This window comes from Strongylocentrotus purpuratus, unplaced genomic scaffold, assembly GCF_000002235.5.
Source record: "Strongylocentrotus purpuratus isolate Spur 01 unplaced genomic scaffold, Spur_5.0 spur5_scaffold_21, whole genome shotgun sequence".
NCBI classification, from domain to species: Eukaryota; Metazoa; Echinodermata; class Echinoidea; order Camarodonta; family Strongylocentrotidae; genus Strongylocentrotus; species Strongylocentrotus purpuratus.
In genome coordinates, this window is record NW_022145607.1 from 36,744,477 (window position 1) to 36,766,247 (window position 21,771).

General features: G+C 36.3%; 1 protein-coding gene across 1 annotated transcript; it reads right to left on the reverse strand.

Moving 5' to 3' along the window:
* Positions 1-70: 70 nt before the first annotated feature.
* LOC105436589 lies at positions 71-21,743 on the reverse strand. Its single transcript, XM_030994374.1, has 13 exons — positions 21,084-21,743; positions 19,305-19,465; positions 18,701-18,966; positions 16,263-17,824; positions 15,350-15,505; positions 8,961-9,128; positions 7,795-7,962; positions 7,189-7,356; positions 4,889-5,053; positions 3,809-3,973; positions 2,221-2,388; positions 1,391-1,558; positions 71-256 (listed from the first exon to the last, which is right to left on the reverse strand). Exons 1-13 carry the CDS (start codon positions 21,741-21,743, stop codon positions 71-73), a joined length of 4,161 nt encoding a protein of 1,386 aa, XP_030850234.1.
* Between the last annotated feature and the right edge of the window lie 28 nt (positions 21,744-21,771).

Genomic DNA, 21,771 nt, shown 5'->3' on the forward strand with positions numbered 1-21,771 from the left:
GTAGTACAATCGTCAAATTTAGTTGGACTATTCACATGAGGACGATTCCAGTATAGTGATTTGCTCAGAGTCATAACAAAATCAATACCTTTGCAGTTGATGCTATCGATGATGATGTTGAGTAGAAGTCATCGTGGTACTGACCGCGGAGTGTCAGGTTCTTCAGATGGGGCATCTTACAGATGAACTGAGCGAGATCTTGTGATGCAAAGCGGCGTTGTCTGAGACTCTCAGACCAGATGTCAAGAGTCTCAATCTGGTGAATTAACAACATTAAATTGGATAAACAAATGACTGACATTTTACTACTTATTTCTTGAAGATTCAACTTTTTGTTTTAGACATGTTGATCTGATTTTTTTAATTCAGATTCATTTATTTACTATTTCCAAATGACATTGCTTAACATAAAAAGCAAAAAAAAAAAAAATTCTGAGGAGAACGATGTTACAAACGAATATCAGGAAATAATGATTATTAATTTATCATAAATAAATGATAACCTTGACGTATTGGGAAATATTGAGCTCCCGTATGGAAACGTATCATCCGCTCAATCTGACTCGCGTGCATAGAGCAAATAAGCATTTTTGCCTGACCAAATGAAATTGTCTAAAAAATGTGTTTCATTCCAGCATTGGAGTGCCCGGGGGTCACTTGGGTAAACTTTAAAAAAGTAAAATATAATAAAATAATATAAACTTTCTCTGTAGTTTTGTCGGGAAAAAAACAAAGTAATCCAGCACTATTTCGTCTCTTTTTGCGTTGGAGAAGAGCAAAATAGCAAGTTTCAATTGCACTTCGGCCGCTCTTGCAGGCCCTTACTCGTTCCATTGTGGTCAGGTGGCTTTGAGGTCAGGTGGTTTTGAGGTCAGGTGGCTTTGGTGTGAGTGGCTATACTTATCGTTAGCTTTCTTCTCGTTTGTATTGGTTGATTATTGTTGTCGGAATAAAGGAAACCTAAAAAAAACCTTCGGCGTCTAACTTGACTTTTTGACCAGGAAGTTCCGGATGCACGGGCACTACCTACCCGATAAAGCCAGTTGCCCGTGACCCCTGCACGTAACACTGTATTGGAGTTAGTTTATGGTCAACTTCTTTTATGAGACAATCCAAGCAAACGTTCCCCCCCCCCCCCCCTGCGTACGCGCCTGAGTCAGCAATATATTTAAAAATATATTAATTTTATTCCCAAATGTACAAGTCATAACACAATCATAGTTATTGTGTAATAATGTACTTTTCATAACTGCTTCCTCTTTATGGTGAGAGTAAAATCGTGCACTTGCGTTTTACCATACAGTATAGAAAGGATTACGCTTCAAGTATATATTACAAATATTTAGTGATATGCTATTAAGAGTCCTAAAATATATGATCAAATGAATACCTTGGCTGATGATGCCATCGACGATGATGTTGAGTAGAAGTCATCGTGATACTGACCGCGGATCTTCAGGTTCTTCAAATTAGGCATCTTACAGATGAACTGAGCGAGATCACGTGATGCAGAGAGACGTTTACTAAGATGATCAGAGACGACACGAAGAGTCTCAATCTGTTATGATAGTAAAATTATGTTGAATGTGGAATTACATGTACCAACAATCTATTAAAACTATATTTAAGATTCAGCAATATGTTTTAAATGACATCAATATCGCTGACACAATGGAACACGCTTAACACAATCATATTTATCGTGTAATGATGTACAAGTCTTGACAACCGAAATGAGCAATAATTGCAGTTGTCCCTGTATTCTTTTGAGACTGATATAATCGTGTGTATACATTACTGCTACGTAATGACAGAGGGGAACTATATGTTTTTTTTACTGATCCAATCATGACTTAGGAATAACGAGATCCACCGATCGTAGACCATGTCATCGTATCTTCAAAACAATAATTCACTTATAGAAGTGCATTATAAGTGGTGTGGACGGGAGAATTGGTGCGGGGTTTGCTATTCTTAATTGTCATTCGAAGTACTGATCTTTTTGACAAGAGCTGTCAAAAAAGGCGATTCACGATTAACAATCAGAGAAATCCTGTTGACGCGGAGGATTAATGTATTATGAGTATACTTAAAGTAATGCAAATCATGTACGATTTGTTAAGATTCCTAAAATAAACAGAAAGGAGTACACTTCAAGTTTTTTTTTTTAATCATGTAAGCATTTGTTTAGAGTCCTAAAATATATGATCAAATTAATACCTTTGATGATGATGCCATCGACGATGATGTTGAGTAGAAGTCATCGTGAAACTGACCGTCGAGTGTCAGGTTCTTCAGATGAGGCATCTTACAGATAAACCGAGCGATATCACGTGATGGAGAGGGGCGTCCATCGAGATCCCCAGACTTAATGTCAAGAGTCTCAATCTATCATGATAGTAACATTGTGATAACAGAATTATTACTACAAACTCAATGAAACGATATTCAAGATTATCGTTGCTACATTGGAAAAAAAAAACATCTCAACTATACGTATATAAATCCACATGACATGCATTTATGATGATGAACAAGTCTTGACACGTGGAATTAGCACTGATTTAAGTAGTTCCTGTAATCTTATAAAGCAGGGCTCCCACTTAGCCGAGTTGTATTAGCGAGTTATGGCGAGATGTGGTGAGTTGCCTCAAAGAGGCACTCGCAATAACTCGCGAATAATTCGGTATGGCTTAGCGTAACTCCTTACAACATCCCACGACTCTCCTCGAAGTCGCGAGCAGTTTCAAAATTTTGAACATGTTCAAAAAATTTCCCCGATTCGTTGCAATTCGAGGTGAACTCGCCTACACTCGTAATATACACGCATTACCTGTAACAAGCTCGCGCTGCACTCTTCATAAGGTGGCGAGTTGCTACGAGTATATTACGAGTGTTAAGCAAGTTCACCTTGAGCTACAACGAATCAGCGAAAATTTTGAACATGTTCAAATATTTCAGGTGGCTTGTAGCTAGAGTTATGAAGAGTGCAGCGCGAGCTTGTTACGAGTAATGCGAGAATATTACGAGTGTAGGCGAGTTCAACTCGAATTACAACGAATCGGGGGAAAATTTTGAACATGTTCAAAATTTTGGAACTGCTCGCGACTTCGAGGAGAGTCTTGGAATGTTGTAAAGAGTTAGGCTAAGCCATACCGAATTTTTCGCGAGTTATTGCGAGTGCCTCTTTGAGGCAACTCACCACAATTCGCCATAACTCGCTAATACAACTCGGCTAAGTGGGAGCCCTGCTTTAGACTGATATATTGATGTTTATACATTATTGCTTCGTAACGACAAAGGAGAACAACATGTTTTGACTGATCAAATTATGACTCTGACATGACTAGCCGCAAATGGAGAATAGTAGAATACGTTGAGGAAGTATTGTGCGGCATTACGGATAAAAGTGAACTACCGTGAATCTCTTCTAGATCATGTTGACTGTCGGAGCAGTGGATACAGTCACCCCCCCCCCCAACCATTTTTTCTAATTTCCCTAAAATGCACCTTTTTTCATAGTACAAGTGCCCAATTTTTAGTTTGACAAGTTCCTTTTGTGTTAGTATGAAGTGCACCTTTATTCTAAACACTATCAATCTTATAATTTGCAGTCTGGTTTTACCTGAAGACAAAAAGATTCCTTTTCGCATTCAATTCCTGAGACGTTCGACTTTTCCTACCTGCTTCCTGTTAACGGTGTACGAATAGAGAAAATAAAGAGGATATAGAGCAAGACTACACCTGTAGTATAATACAACAAGTAATGATTTGCTAAGAGTCCTAAAATACGTGATCAAATCAATACCTTTGCAGATGATGCCATCGATGACGATTTTGAGTAGTAGTCATCGTGATACTGACCGCGTAGTGTCAGGTTATTCAAACGAGGCATCTTACAGATGAACTGTGCGAGATAACGTGATGCAGAGGGACGTTCATTGAGATAAGCCTTGATGTCCAGAGTCTCAATCTGTTATGATAGTAAGATTTCGTTTAATGAATAATACAAACAAAACCATTAAACAAATTTTAAATATTCAACAATCTTTTTAAGTTAATGCTAAAATCTTTACCACAATACAAAACAACTATTACACGATCACATTTATTGTGTGATGAGGAACAAATATTGACACCTGAAATAAGCATTAATTTCAATAGTTCCTAGATTCTTTTTGAGACCGGTATAATGATGTTTATTCATTAATAATAGGTTACAACAGAAGTGATTAAAACTTTTTGACTGATCCATTCGGGACCAGGGGAATGACGGATAAAAAGTGAGAAATTTGTCAAGATTATATTGACCCGTTGACTGTAGGACTTGACTCAAGATATAAAGTATAACGAAACAAAAGAGAGTAAAATAAGGCAGCTAAAACTTTTCAAAATTCTACATGTTTGGACTTCTAAAGAGCGTGGGATAAAGATCGGCAACATATTTTAAATACAGGCAATAATTGATTGAATATTTAAAGGGAGTTTGCTGAATAGATATGGACCTTGATATGTAAAACTGCGTTATCGATATTCGGTAAATACTGGGGAGCAACTAATTTATTATTCATTGCATACCTGGTGGTATATATTATTGGCCTTATTACTATCAAACGATCGAGATATTCGGGTGTTTGGCTATTCAATATTTTAAAAACAATAATGATAGTACAGTTGTAATCGTCATTCGTTTGATTGAAACAGTACTGTTAACATCAAGTTTCCAATGTATTACAAAAGCAATACGCTTCCACTTAACGGTGTACTGATTGGGTGTGTAAAATCATCCACTTGCCTTTGACTTTATAGAAAGGAGTATACTTCAAGTATAACAAATTATGTAGGCATATTTTGGTTAGAGTCTTAAAATATCTGATCAAATTAATACCTTTGCTGATGATGCCATCGACGATGATGTTGAGTAGAAGTCATCGTGATACTGACCGTCGAGTGTCAGGTTCTTCAGATATGGCATCTTACAGATAAATTGAGCGAGATCATGTGATGCAGAGGAACGTTCATCGGGATGAGAGTTGATATCCAGAGTCTTAATCTGTTATAATTGTGTTGGATAAACAATTCCTGAAATTACTATTCTAAATGATATCATATATTACACGATGATACAGTCGCCATCCTCATTCACTTACAAAAACAACACGTTTTTCTTATATTTTGTTGATATATCACTTTAAAGTCTTCTTTCATAAGAACTTAACTCAAATGGGTGAACAAATAGACAAAGAAAATTTGGCAGTTTCTATGGGATTCAAAATGACACAAACGGGAACGAAGAGATTTGATTTTATATTTTGTAGGTTTTTAATTGATATATTTATTATTTGTCTCATCAGCACTTCTATAGCCCACCGTATTGCCCCATTGAATATATAATTTAAAATATATACTTCTGTTATAAGTGTTACAATCTTTAATCTGTTTTTTCTTGATCATTTTTATGACAGAGAGCTCGTTTTTGTCTTAGCTTTCACTTCCTAAAACGTTTAACTTTTCATAATTGCTTCTTCTTCACGGCGTACTAGTTAATACATTAATTTATCCAAATTTGGTTTGACTATAGAAATGTGTATACTAAAAGTGGAACCCTCTCCCTTCATTTCGGCAGTGTAATGTCTGATCAAAGCGACAATTGCATATCTCTCCCTTTTTCCGTTAGGAGCAAGATTGTATATTTGTCCTTATATGCATTTAAAAAAATATAAGTATAGCGTTAATTTATGTTACAGAATTGCCAATTCAACGTATTTTTCAGGAGACTTTCTACTTTTTGTAATTAGACATGTCTTGAATCTTGAAAACTGTACAATATTGGAGAAATATCTTCTATTATAAGAAGTAAAGATATTCTTATAAATATTATGATATTGAAACATGCATAATATGCAAATTAACATATTATGTTAATTTGCATAAAGTATGCACATGGAAATTACATAGCTATGAAGGTAAGTGAACAAGTATATACAGGAGTAGAATAATTAGAAAATGGTCAGCTTAAACATTTTTATTGTAGAAACGTACCAAAACCTTTTTCCAGCAGAAAATGTATGTAATTGTTAATTTTGAATTATTACAATCTTGTGCATGGAACAATCTCTTGCCTCATTTAAACTTCATTTGAACGTTTTCACATAATATATTACCATGATATATACAACAACAACAAAAAATTCACCCATTTTCCCAAGGAAAAATTATCAGTCTTTTTTACTAATCACCTGCTGATGTATATTGGACATTCTTCATTCTATTTTGTTATGTTTATTTTTTTCAAATGTCTTATGTATTATCAGGCATTTCTTAAGCACGCATTTTTAATGAAAACCTAACATTGATTTAAACAAGGAGAGTAAAATGAGCGTTTCGATGTGTGACAGAGGCAGAGAAAGAGGGGGAGGGTCATTTTCGTTTAATTGCAATTTAGTTTCAACTTGCATTCAACTTGCTTTTGTAACTGTTTAGACTTTGGGATTTTATCATTTCGTTGCTAAGTGAGTCCCTGTATTGTGGACCGTACCTCAGAAAGAGTACTAGTTATGGTTATGTAGAAATGTTTGGATTGTCTGGTTGGGTATTATAATAGTATTACAAATAGATGTATTACTTGCAATTTGTAAAAGGTACAATACAATCATGATAATACGTCCCGGAAATCTCAGAATTTTAGATTCGCAGAGCTTAGCTATATGATTTAGATTTGTTATGCATTAAAGTTCTTTGCGTATTGTTTAAAAAGGGGGCATGATGGAATGAGAATAGCATAGGTTTGAATCGTCTTTAATTATAACAATGATACAAATAGAATATATAATACTCCAAAATCTGAACACCTCATAATTATTTTGTAATGATATACAATTCATCACCTACGTTGTTTCAGATACCATACCATATTTTGATAGTAACTTTGTTCTTTTGGGACTGTTTATACGTTGTAAGATGTATATTACGTAAAGATGTACGTTAAGTAAACATGTAAGGGGGAACATATTGTTTCTCAGGTTTTGAGCGAGGAATAAATATATTGACTTGACTAACAAGAAAGGTGGGTTGTAGAATACATGTTAGTTGAGATGTATGATGTGACATCATGGAATGAACGATGAGAGTTAATCATTTCCTATCTTATTATGAATGGTGTGCTAATTCGGACAGTAAAGGCAATACCTTTGCGGATGATGCCATCGACGATGATGTTGAGTAGAAGTCATCGTGATACTGACCGCGGAGTTTCAGGTTATTCAAATCAGGCATCTTACAGATGAACTGAGCGAGATCACGTGATGCAGAGGGGCGTTTACTGAGACCACCAGAGGCGTTTTTAAGAATCTCAATCTGTTATGATAGTAAGATTATGTGGAATGAACAATTACCACCAATCCACTCAAACTATATTCAAGGTTCGATTTTGGTTTTGTGTAGGTTTTCAGATTAATATATTTAGTCTCATCAGCATTAACAATATAAATAACCGTCTCACCGTCAGCCCTTCATTAGCACTCCGAATTGTCATAATGAAAAATATGGTTTATATTATTCTCTATCAATCTGATAATCTTCAGTCTGTTTTTGTATTGTGAAAGAAAGTTCACTTTTCGCATCCACTTTCCTGAAACGTTTAACTTTTACTACCTGCTTCCTCTTAACGGTGTACCAATTTGGATAATAAAATCATCCACTTTCGTTTAACAATATAGCAAGGAGTAAACTTCAAGTAACACAAATCAAGTACGCATTTGTTTAGAGTCCTAAAATATATGATCAAATCAATACCTTGGCTGATGATGCCATCGACGATGATGTTGAGTAGAAGTCATCGTGAAACTGACCGTCGAGTGACAGGTTCTTCAAAAGAGGCATCTTACATATGAACTGAGCAAGATCATGTGATGCATAGGGGCGTCCACTGAGATCCGCAGAATTGACGTGAAGAGTCTCAATCTGTTATGATAGTAACATTGCGATGAAAGAATGATTACTACAAACTAACAAAAACTATATTAAAGATTTAACAGTCTTTTTATATTACATTAATATCGTTGTCACAAAAAATAATTAAACAAGAAAGCAGAACGGTCGCAAACCAGTTCTCAATCACATTACTCGTCAGATAACCTGTCATTTATTAGGGGAGAAAATCTGAACATCCTGATTATATGATTGACGATATATTGTGGTGGAACCACGAATGTCAAAAAGGGAAAGTGGGGGTTGTTTTCCCCAGGTCGAATGATTCGGTAATCTAACTGACCCACCTGCATTTGCAGGCCGGAATAAATGAGGGGGTTGGGGGAATCCAGTTACTAGATGTCATGTCATCTTTTAAAATAATAACATTGTTGTGGATATACAATGGCTGATATTTAACTACTTTTAAATAGTTTAAACATTCTACCATGAAACAGATATCATCCTATTGTATTTACGTTACGCTGACATTTGATTGAAATAGTGCAGCTTTGAAATCTTATTTTACATAATATAGAACTGTGAAAACAAATGTGCATGGAAGACTTCGCAGTTGTCCAAGAGATACAGCAATAATTCAAATAGGGACGAAGAGATTCGAATTTCTTTTGTGTAGGTTTTGAAATTAAAATATTTAATCTCATCAGCATGTACAATTGAAATAGCCGTCTTTTCATGAGCCATTCCTTAGCACTCCTAATCGTCATATGGAATGACAAATATGATATATATTATTCGCTATCAATATGATAATCTGCAGTCTGTTTTTGTATTGTGATAGAGAGTTCACTTTTCGCATCCACTTTCCTGAAACGTTTAACTTTTCCTACCTGCTTCCTCTTAACGGTGTACCTATTGGAATAATAAAATCGTCCTCTTTCCTTTGACTATATGGAAATGTGTACACTTCAAGTATAACAAGTCATGTTTGCATTTGTTTAGAGTCCTGAAATATGTGATCAAATTAATACCTTTGCAGATATTGCCATCGACGATGATGTTGAGTAGAAGTCATCGTGAAACTGACCGCCGAGTGACAGGTTCTTTAAATGAGGCATCTTACAGATAAACTGAGCGAGATCATATGATGCATAGGGGCGTTCACTGAGATCCGCCGAATTGATGTAAAGAGTCTCAATCTGTTATGATAGTATTATTACAATGTTACTAACATTGTGAGGAAAGAATGATTACTACAAAGGAACTAAAACTATATTCAATATTCAACAGTCCTTTTCATTGCCACAAAAGCAAATGATAACCCATCCAAATGCATTTTATCATGAAGTACAATTGTGACACCTGCAATTAGCACTGATGTAAACAGTTCTTGTATTTTGTTTGATACTGATATATTGGTATTTATACAATTTTGTTACGTAATAATCGGGGGAACAATATGTTTTGACTGATCCAATACTAGGGACTTTTAGATTGAGTGGACGAGAACACGACGAACGCCGACTGATCATGCGTGTCAACGTACTCAACTGCCCATGTTGACTACAATTAGAAATCTTTTAGATTGCATTCGACGATATACATGCATGCAGGAAGTAACACTATGAACATTAAAGACAAAGAAAGAGGACAACATATACAGTTCCTCATTCTACCCTAAACAATTGCTGTGCATGGTAGACAAAAGAACACCCCTTCACTGCTATTATGTAAACATAGTAGAACAGGTGAATATGAATTTGACACCTGTTTTACATATTTTTATATAATAGCAGGGAAGGGATGTTCCTTTGTCTACCTGAGGAACTGTATATTTTATGCGCACGCAGCATACTAGTACCGTACTAGATTTAGGAAAATCAAGGTTGACGCATTCGCGATCGCCGACTGAGACGAAGTGACGCATGTGCAGTGCCTTAAAATGACGTCGCACGTTGCAGTCAACGCTGTCGACGTGTAAATCTAAAAGTCCCTAATGACTGTGACACGCCTAGCACACGGAAAGTAGAATACGTTAAGAAATTATTATGCGACATTACGGATAAAAGTGAGCCATCATGAATATCTTCTGGATCCTATTGACATATTGGCTTCTAGAAGCAGTGGGGAAAGATGAATGAAAGAGTTTGCTCAAGATCTAAAGTTTCACAGAACAAAAGAAAATAAAACAGGTAGGCACGACGGTAGCAAACTAGTACTTAAACATGCTACTCTTCAAGAAAAACACGTAAAAATATAAGGGGAAATATATTGTTTTATTTAAAGTGAAGAATCGATATATTGACTTGACTAAGAAGATGGGAATGGGGGTAGTAGAATACGTGTATGTGAGAAGTACGATGTGACATCATGGAATTAATGATGAGAGTAATTGGAATTCAGTTATTATAAACGGATGGGAGATACAATGAAATTTTTCTAGATCATTCTGACCTGTTGATTGTGGGAGCAGAAGTTTTATTCACGAATGATCCAGTCGGTTCGTGATTTAAAGTGTTTCAGACCAAAATAGAATTAAAAAAGAAGGCAGAACGGTCGCAAACCCTTCCTGAATGACACTACTCTTGACGGAGAGCGTGTTCTTTTATTCGGGAAAGAACCTGAACACCCTGATAATATAATCGACGACATGGTATAGTGGCGCCTCAACGATTGTAAGAAAGGAGGGCTTTTCCCCGAAAAATGATTCGTTAATCTCGTTAACTCTCCCGCATTTGCACGACAGACTGAGTCAGGGGGTCCGAATACCTGATGTCAAGAGTCTCATCATTATTACAGTTCCCATCATCATTCTTTTTAAAAAAAATATACGTTATTTTTGATAAATCCAGTATAACAAAACGCGAAATGATTTGCTTAAAGTCCTAAAATATATGATCAATCTATACTTTTGCATATGACATCGACGAAGATGTTAAGTTGAAGTCATCTTCATCTTTGTAGGAACTACTCCGAAGATCAAGATTTAATCCTGATCTAAGGAGACACGAACGAACGATCGCTCTAATCGTTTGACCCAATTTGTCTCTAGTTCAATAGAACTCTAACTTTAGTGAATAGAATAGAAGCAAGCGATATATCAATGTTCGCTTATTTCTCTTCTCCCCGTCGGCAAATATGAGAGAGTCAGTGTGATTACCGAATCTTAATCCCCGTGAAAAGGATCCCCCGCTGACAACCTCTGACAACCCTGGATCACCCCTGCTATGATGATTACAATGTCGTTGTGCAGAATTACGTTGAATGGTGTTTAATGTACGATAACACAACAGGGTCTTCAGGCTCTTCCGTAAATATCATCTGTTTATCTTCAACGGTAATGACCGTTAGGCCTTTAGATCATGAAGCAACTGCTTTACTCATGTAAACCCAATTCTCCGTATCAGGACAATTACCCTCCGGAAAACTACCCTGCAAGGACAATAACCCCAGGAAATTTACACCCCGAAAAATAACCCCCAAGGACACCTCCCCTCCCCCTTCCCCCACGAGGACAATTGCCTCCCGAGAACAATTACCCCCTGAAAATTACCCCCAAAGACAATTAACCCCCATGAACAATTACCGTCCACCCCTGAAAATTAGCCCCGAAGACGAATACCCCCCCCCCCTTCTTTTTTCTGGGGTGTATTCGTTCTTGGGGTGATTTTCAAGGAAGGTTATTGTCTAAGGGAGTAATTTTCAGGGGGTAATTGTCCTCGGGGTGGTTATTGTCCTAGGGAGGTACTTGTCCATGGGGTGGTTGTCCTAAATGGTAGTTTTCCGGGGTGGTCATTGTCATTGGGGGTAATTTTTCCTTTGGTAATTGGCCGGGGGTGATTGTTCAGGGGATTATTGTCCTAGAACCTCAAATGAGACATCTCGATCTAGATCAAATGAACGGTTGACTGTTTGAGAAGTGGGTATAGATGCGACCGTCATTGTTTGAGCGTCAAGTAACGCCTGGCTGGAATGTTCCCCAGGGAGTGGAGATTGTGCACACAATGTGTGCGGGCAAGCACTGAATCCAATGACCGGGGTAATAGTATATTTGTAAAGCGCTTAGAGACATTTGTATTAAGCGCTATATGAAAATTAAATATTATTATTATATTATTATTATAGATGAGTGAAGCAGTTGCCGTTGAAGATAAACAGGTGAAATTTACGGGGAGAGCCTGAAAACCTTTTCGTGTATTCATACATTAACCATCATTAATGTGATACTTCACAACGACATTGTAATGTATTGTCGGATGATCCAGGATTATCAGAGAGCAGTGGATCTGTTTGATTTCATTTCAATCTTTATTCCAATTCATAAAAATACAACAACATCAAATATAAAACACAATAGCATTATATACAACATTTAGTAAAAATGGTACAAAAAATAAATACATAAGTTTCATAATAATATTGTAAAAATGAATGGAAAAGGAGGCGTACGTAAAAAGCCAAGGGTAGGCTTGTAAGAGTGTACGACCCTACAATTTAAATAATGTATGAATATATATTGCAAAAAAATAACAAGTACCAACAATACTGTATCATCATATACCAAAACACAAAATAAAAAATCAACAAAAACAACAACAACAAAAAAATCAATAATTTCCAATCAAATATTTTTTATATTGCCTTTTAAATGAGTTATTAAATTGAATATTAAAGTTACTTAAATTTAGACTATTCCAAAGGATTGGGCCTGTGTGACGTAATGAGTATTTTGATTTATTATTTAAATACGTCCAACGGTGAAAATGATTGCAAGATCTTGTATTATAATTATGGATATTTCTATTTTTTACAAACATATTCATTAAATATGGGGAGAGTGTTTGAGAGTGAAAACGTTGCATAAACGAAGCAATTTGGATCTTATTTATATCTTGTAATTTGAGAGTATATAATAATTTAAATAATGTGGAAGTAGAAGCAGTATACTCGGACTTCGTACATACTCGTATGGCTTTCTTTTGTAACATTATTAGTTTATGTAAATGGCTCGAATATGTGTTACCCCATATTGAGTTACAATACGACAAGTGTGACAAAACATAAGCATTATAAAGAAGAAATAATATGTTACTAGGCAATTCATACTTCAATCGACTTAAAATCCCTATGGATCGTGAAATCTTCAAGCGTACTAAATCAATGTGATCCTTCCAAGACAAACTACTATTTAATACTACACCTAAAAACTTAACAGAATCATAGAATTTCAAAGGAACTGCATCTATTTTCAACAATATATCATCGACATTAAATTGCACACCACCCTTTTTAAACAGAACACATTGGGTTTTACTAGTATTTAAAGAGAGCTTATTACATTTAAACCATGCTGATATGTGGGCAAGACTTGTATTCAAAGATTCAACTAAAGCTTCAATATCATTATGAGAGGCAAGGAGTGAGGTGTCATCCGCATACAAAATACAGTCACATTCATGGCAAGAATTCACAATATCATTAATATAAATTAAAAATAGTAATGGTCCAAGAATTGACCCTTGAGGGACACCTGTGTTTATATTACCGAAAGACGAATTATGTGAGTTATAAACTGTAAATTGTTGTCGATGTAATAAATAAGATTGAAACCATTTTAAGGAAAGACCTTTAATGCCATAATGCTGCATTTTTTGTAATAAAATATCGTGTGAAAGGGAGTCAAAGGCCTTGGATAGGTCCATGAATACGCCAATAACACTTTTACCTTCATTAAGTTCTTTAACTATTCTATCATGAATTTCAATAACTGCCATGTCTGTTGAGTAATTTTGTCGGAAGCCATACTGACTATCATATAAAAAGTTATGCTGCAATAAATAGTCATATAATCTATTAAAAACTAACTTTTCCAAAATTTTAGAAAAACAAGGTAAAATTGAAATTGGTCGATAATTTGTAAAAAGACTCGGGTCATCCTTTTTAAAAATTGGCACAACCTTAGATATCTTCATCTTAGAAGGAACACAACCTGTGCGTAATGATGAATTACAAATATAAAGTAGTGGTTCAACAATAAAAGGTAGTATATGTTTCACAACTATTGAATCAATTTCATCAAAACCACAACTTTTACCAGATTTAAGATTTGACTTTACAATATCTATTATTTCTTCTTTTGTAACTGGTTTAAAAAATAATATATGTGGCGATGGTTGGCCCATATAAACATTAAATGTATCAATTGCATTTTCATCCTCCGCAATACAATTAGCAATATTTGATCCAATGTTCACAAAATATTCATTAAAGTTTTCCGCAATGTCATCCGGATTACTAATGTAAGAACCATTGTGGCAAAAAGATTTTCCTTCTTCCACAGCACTCTTTTGCTTTCCTAAAATTTCATTAATAAGTGTCCATGTTTTTTTAGAGTTATTTTTTACAGAGTCAAACTTTTTTAAATAATAATCCCTTTTTGCTCTGCGTAAACGAGTTGTGACCATATTACGGAGCTTTTTGTATTTATCATAGTTTGCTTGAATCGATCTTTTCAAGTAATTCTTATACAATTTATTTTTCGTTTTAATAAGTTTTAACATATCAAGAGATACCCACGGTTTTCTATTTCGTTTGCGTTTTTTAATATGTTTAGTTTGTACAGGAAAATGTTCATTATAATAGCCAATAAACTTTTCATAAAATACATCATAGGCCCTTTCAGTATCATTCTCCTGGTATACTTCAGACCAATCAGCATTTGCAAGATCAACACTCAGCCTATTACAATTTTCAATAGTGACTTTTCTAAATGAGAATGACTTTGATTTACTGTTATTTACCCTGTCTAAAAAGTGTGAAATATAGAAAATAGGAAAGTGGTCTGTTATGTCTGTTACAAAAATACCGGAAATAATGGAGCTACAAAAGACGTTCGTATAAATATTATCAATATTTGTTGCTGACCTTGAATTAACACGGGTTGGTCTAATAAAGATTCGGTAATCTGGCTCTCTCTTTTATTTGCCGATCGGGGAGAAACAAAAATCATTCTGAACATTGATATCTTGTTTTATTCCTCCTTTTCCATTCATTAAAGTTGGATTTCTATGCAACTCGGGAAGCATAGGGTAATTACGATTTGAGCGGTCAAAGATAAAGAAAATTATTTATTTGGAAACCCACATGATTTAAGCCCACTAGCCTAAATCACGAAGCATAACAGCAAACATAAGTATTATATAAAGAGTTTAATGAAATATTTCTCTTCTTTTTTTTGTACAAAAAAATAAATTCAAGACGTTTGAAATTTAAATTTATTTGTCTCAACACAAATCTGGGTGTTCCAGTATTTCTCCTAATTCAATTCAGCCTACTGAAAACCAGGAAAGCTATTAATCTGACTGAATTTGGCATTCATTTATTTTAAAAGAATGATGATAGTACACAGATTTACACTCACCTTGGAATCGACTGCTTTGTTCGCAAGCACCGAGTAGAAAACATCATGCATAGCACTATCGATCTCAACATATCGCAGTGATCGTGAGGAGCACATGAATTCAGCCAGGTCCTCTGAAGCCGTCCGTCCACACGGCTTCTTGATAATCAGTTTATCCTACAAGGTACATGTACACAAATAACATTGTAAAGCTAGAAGCATAAACGCAAGAAAATAATACCGGATTATCCTGATTAATTACCTTAATTGATACCGTTTTGTTGTTTTTTTTCTTCATTTTCCGTTTGTTTCTTATTCTGTTTACATAATCTATTTGTAAATATGAACATCAAATAATCATTTCAAAAGAATTATTCTGATCCACCAAATATGTACGTTATCTCATAATAATTCAAGTTAGCGTTTTATCATACTTGTTTGAACAGTATGTACGTCCAAATTTTATTGGGATTTGTGATATCAACAGTCTTTAATATAAACTTTTTTTCATCATTGCAAATACACGCAAGACGGGTTTTTACTGCAATAACAATAAATCACAACTTGTAAAAAATATTCATGTACTACATTGCAGTTTTTAGATTAAAAATTGTAATTAAAGTTGTATCCATGCTAGATCCATTGAGAAGTGGTTTTAAACATGCTCCATAATTAAAGACCATTGATATCAAGCTTCTTTTCAACATTTGGTTGAAAAGAAGTTTATGCAGAATGCGTGGGCTTATTAGCGCATGACGGAGTTGAAAGCATCGTTCGTATACGCGGCATATGTAAACAGTTAAGTGTTCAAATTAAACGACGTCATTCTAAGTCTGAGAGATCGAAACTTAAATCAAATAGAAACTTATCACTCCAATAGATCATACACAGATAAAATGTATACGTTGCTACAATTCTACGTTACTTTCCTTACCACTTCACGAAGATTCATGATGAAAGTATGTCCTGATACTGTGTGTGCCTGCATCTTATTGGTGATCTCCAGTTCTTTGCCGCAGAGATGATCTGCCACAGATTTGGCCACTGCTTGGTATTGGCTCTCGTATGCTACATCTACGATGAAGTCATCATCAAGACAGCGATGTCTACGCTCTGTTATGAGATGAGATACGATATCCAAGCCGACCTCCTTCTGCTGGGCCGAGGTGAAGTACAGTAGGTACCGGTATTCCCCCGTTTTCGTTATGATATTCGCTATCAACCTGTCATACTCATTACGGTTTGAGTTGTAAAGAGATGCGAGATACATTCCAGATAGATATTCCTGGAAGAGCTTATGGGGAAACCGCACCGATCTAACTACTGAATTCGGATTATTTCTTCTGTCTCGCCTCGGAAGAATTTTCTGCTCTGCGGTGAGTACATCAACTTTACAACCTACATCGATGGACTCTGGATAACTCTGAAATTCATCTTCTGTGAATACTAACCGTCTCTCAAGAAGTCCCTGGAAGGCGATGTGACCAATCTGAAGCAGGTGATGACGAATATTTGAACGATTCTCACTCAATTTGCCTTCAACAATACCTGATGGAATGTGCTTCGATAGGTAATGATCAACCAAAAAGTCAATCATCTCATTAAAGAGCTGAGAAAATGTTTGCAGCTTCGACATTGCCTCTCGGCGATCGCCATCAAATTCTTTCCACATGATGCACAGCATGGCTGTGTAGATGGGGTAGGGGGCCATGTTCTCTCTGATCACATCGTTGTTTGATATGAATCGGTTCAGATCTTCAGAGGAAGCTGTGTCTGGATGAAAGAACTTGGTGATGTAACATGAAAGGTTTTCATCAGAAAAACCTTCTACAGCAATGAAAGCAAACACCTTTCTTAGATCGGCATTTTTCCTAATCTCATCTGATCTCCATTGTCGCGATGTGATTAGTACTTTCCCTGACTTGAACAGCTTATTAAGAGTGATCAAGGCTATTTGCTGATTGCTGTTGAGATCAACAGCAAACTCATCCAGGCCGTCCAGGACAAGAAAGACGTCATCTGGATTTGAGAGGATGTACTTGTCTAGCTGCTTTGCTGTGACCGGATTGTTGTCAGAAAGATACGACTTGATGATCTCTCCAACAGTCTTGTCCTCTGCCTTGCGAAAGAGGATGACAAGAACAAGTTTGAAATCTTGGTAGCCTTTTCCGTGGATCCAATCCCAAGCGATCTTGGCGCAAAGAGTGGTCTTCCCTACACCACCTTCACCTTCAACCAACAATCGTTTGGGATAGATTCCATTGACTTTGGTCCTGAGGAGGTTGTCGTATAGGAGCGGTGTCTTGAGTTTTGTACCTTTGTCTTCTTCCATCAACGTTAGATTGGTGAAGATACGTTTAAATTCAAGTACAAGTTCGCTGTTCAGTGGATCGGCCTGAATCTGACATAGATTAATTGCCAAGTATTGTTTGACCTCTTCAGCAACCCGTTGGATTTCCTCCTCTGTCATGGACGGTATGTGATCACCAACTTGACCTGTGATGAGGTAGTGAGAAAAAAAATTCTCTAAAATTAATAGCAAAATATGACCTGTATTTTAGTATCAAACAACAACAATGGTAACAGCAGCAGCAACAACAATATCAATGCACATCGCTTCCTAAATCTTAATTATATTTTCGTGCGGGTCAGGGGCGGAAAAAACATTTATTTCCTTGATAGGGTCTCTCACATTGAGTAAAGGATTGACTTTTGGGAGAGGAAATGAATGATGAAAAAAACAAACTTGTTGTTACGACTTTATAATTAAGTGTTTAAAAAATTGAAATATATATCATTTTAATTCCCGAGGTCAAAAGCTTTCCATTGATATATACTTTTATTTTGGTTGAAGGGCTACTTTAAATGTAACTGCACCGGCCGAAGATGTCCGGATCCCCGAATTTCTACGCCCGGCGAACCATCGATACATACAGATTCATGGATAACGCCATCCTCGGCTTGCATCAGGTAATGGAAGCGAGAGATCGTGATTCCGAAATAAATAAAACCTTCCATATTTTGGAAAATATGCACGCATGTGTCGACCTCCGTGCAATCAGTCTAATCCGCGCATTTCGGGATCGACTTGCCAGAGCACCATAGCTGCCGTGATTAAAGGCTACTTCTTCATTTGTTGCTCTGTTTAAATGGAATACTTAATTTTTATATAAATTTAACACGTTATACTAATCTACTTTTTTAAAGAAAAAATGGCTCGCCTTTTTAAATTAGAACTTTGTCAAGCTAGAGTTGAATAATCAACGTTATTGTTGTTGGGGTGTGCTCAATTTTGTTGGATACTGCAAATATATTTTAGGCCGTATGTGTGTTTGATGGGGATGGGTAGGTATGATGTGTGAAATATTGTACCTTTCCGTACACTATCAGCAAGTTGGACCAGCTTAATGCTTTCTAACTTGGCGACTAGTATCTCTCTCGCCTTGCTTTCTTGTACTGTCTTCCGCCATTCGTAAAGCATCTGATAGGTAGCTTGCATGGAGTTGCCCAGCTTGTCTTTCTCAAACCGACTTAGTTGAGCCTCAGTGAATCCTAAAGTTAGTCCGACCTTCCTGAAATCTGAAGGATCCATACTATCAGCAAGGAGATAGAGTTCGAGCTCGGTCAGACTTCCAGGGCTTAATAATTATAGGCAAAGAAGAATTATTAACTTCATATAACACTGGAAAATATGATAAAGTATGTGTATTTGTCAAACATATTGAGAAATATGCACAAAACATCAACACATTTTGATTTTATTCATCAATTCCACTGACTAATATTTACCAGCAAAGTCAATGGCTGTTATTCCACGTACATTTAAACCCGACGCTGGGCTTAAGCTTTGTTTAGAACCGGGATTAATAGAGGAAATTATCGAATTATCTTTCAGTAAACGTAATGTTAGATCCAGAGTCGGGTTTAGTTGAATATGGATTTTAATTCGTATATGTTGCTCTGTAATGCTGCTTACTTATCGTTCGGACCAGGGTTCCGTTCTACGTCGCCGGATCTCAATAGGAGTGTTGTCGTCATGTCTGGACAGTCATTCCCTTTGATTGCATCTGCTTCACCGCTGGTTGTCCCTGATCCGAGGACCGAATAGGTGGGTGATCCATGATATTCCACTTCTTTCTGGAGGACAAGTATAGACATAAGACCCTTTTGAAAACGATGATCAGAAATTATTTGTCAAAAAACAAGTAAAATCATGAATGAATGAATAAAGGTAATAGGCATTTTTACTATTGATTGCAATGTAATGAATTTCAAAGCTATAATTTCCACAGAAATTTAAATGATCAGATCATTCTCTAGAACCTGTTCTCATTTCAAATAGCTCATGTTTTTTCCTCTAATTTCATGTCCCTGTTCAAGGGCCCATGTTACAAATACACGCTTCACTGAGCAAGAGCGTTTTAAAAATTGAAATTCAAAATCCAAGAAAGGCAAAATTTGCTAAAAACCGTGTAAACGTTGTAGGATCCTACGCCAACATGACCGACTATGACCTAAAAGAATTTTTAATAACTTCGAAATCTAATACGAGGATTGATTTAACATGCTTCTATTGATAATGAGGGCAATAGTTATGTAATCATTACAAAATAAAGGATGGTGGACATAATGACGATGGTGAGGGTAAGAAGGGTATATTTAGTACCTAAATGGATCACAATATGTCATATGTCTCAGGACGGACACCGTTTTCAATCACAAAAGGGGAACTTTTCATTGCTTAAAGACTAACTTGAGGTCTGGAAAATGTAGAAAATAAACTATTTCACGGAATCCAACGAAATTTACACTGAATGTTCAAGATCCAAAATATTTGACATGTGCCAAACAATTTCGGTAGAAAATGTTATAGGGGCTGAGTAATGAGCATAGAAAGATGAGGAAATCCGGGTAAGTAGGCCCGACACCAAGAGCTTAACACAGGTCACTGTAATGGGAGTCGTGGTTTTTATCAAATATAATGTCTAGTATTTTAAGTGTGTGTGCGGGTTTTTTCCACATGGTTCAAACAACCAATCTACAGCAGGATAACAAATCCAGAATAAATCATAGCAATTTTCTCTTACAATACGATTCCCGTACCATAACTCAATAATAATTACAGATGTTCAAAATGCTGAGCAAACTGCATTGAAGCTAAATCAGAGAACTGGTAAGGAAAACGTATTGACAACAAAACTGGCAATTTATGGTCATAAAATGTTTGTTGATCAACTTTAATCAAAATGTCTGTATTACTTGGGCCCATTTAACACCTGGGTGGAGAGTGGAGCTCAAGATTTGCTTTCAGGGCTATCTATTATTTTGGGGGAAATGTGTAAGGTTCTACGGCTCTGCCTTGGCTATTTCTTGCACATTACCCCGCAATGGAAACGTAGGATAATCATCTTTTCACAATTACATTTAAGTTAAGTAATGTTCGCATGCGATATTAACGTTCCCACGGTTTACAAAAATCCGGCAAAAATTAATATTTGTTGCTATTTTCAAAACATTGTTCCCCCGTATGCCTGTATAGAATAATGGGATCGGTGTATTATTTGAAACATATTACTTTATAATTTATGAATAGCAAGGAAGTATACTTATACAACTCAAAGCTTGTTCAAAATAACCAATTTAATTTTTTTATTAAGACGCACTGTTATCTGTCTGTTTGTCTGTTTTGTCCGTTTATTTGCTGCGTTATGTGTAAGGGGTGGTTCTAAGAAATACATCAAAATATCAATCATACCTTGATAGACTGTGTTGGTCGCTTGGTGTTTCTCGTTGTTTCTTGCCTGGGTATAGGTGATAAGCCCAACGATTGGTCCTCTGACCGCGCAGAGAATGATGTCTCCTCCTTGTGTAGTTTGATACGTTCTGGCTCACCAGGAACGGCTGCAGGTACATGTGAGTACGACTCTGATTTACCAACTTCAGGTTGGTCTGTTTTACTTATTTGAGCGGATTTAAGGGGGTATTCAGGCGACATGATATTAATGGCTACGTGTCCATCCTCCACGGTGTCTTCCGTGCATGGTCGGGGATCTGGGTTCTGGACGTCAGCGGTATCACGGACAGGGTTGGTCTCATTTGCCGTTGGAGAACCACTGTTTTCAGCCCACGAAGACTCGGAGGGGGAGACCTCGTTAGGTCTGGGGCTCTTTACATTTTCTGAGGATCCACTGTCATTGACAGCATCACACTTAGGGCCGTCACATTGTGACCGAGTCTGAGGAGTGCGAGGCGAAGTGTTACATTCCGAGTTGTTTTCTTCGGGAGACTGAACATTCTTGGCTGTTTTGATCAAATTGAAAAGTTTCCTCCAAAAGTAGTTGTAGTCATATTCTTTCTTCCGCCGACGTATAAACGTGCCAATCCTGACACGCCACTCACCGAGGGACACAGGCATGGTGACATCCAGATGCTGTACGACAGAT

What these genes read in the sequence shown, in the direction of transcription:
- LOC105436589 (XM_030994374.1), bottom strand. Translation starts at nt 21,743, where the DNA reads ATGCCTGTGTCCCTCGGTGAGTGGCGTGTCAGGATTGGCACGTTTATA. An exon ending in CGATGGCATCATCCGCAAAG is followed by an intron (nt 5,054 to 7,188) that starts GTATTGCCTTTA and finishes CAATTATAACAG; the next exon opens with ATTAAGACTCTGGATATCAA. An exon ending in CGATGGCATCATCTGCAAAG is followed by an intron (nt 2,389 to 3,808) that starts GTATTGATTTGA and finishes CTATCATGATAG; the next exon opens with ATTGAGACTCTTGACATTAA.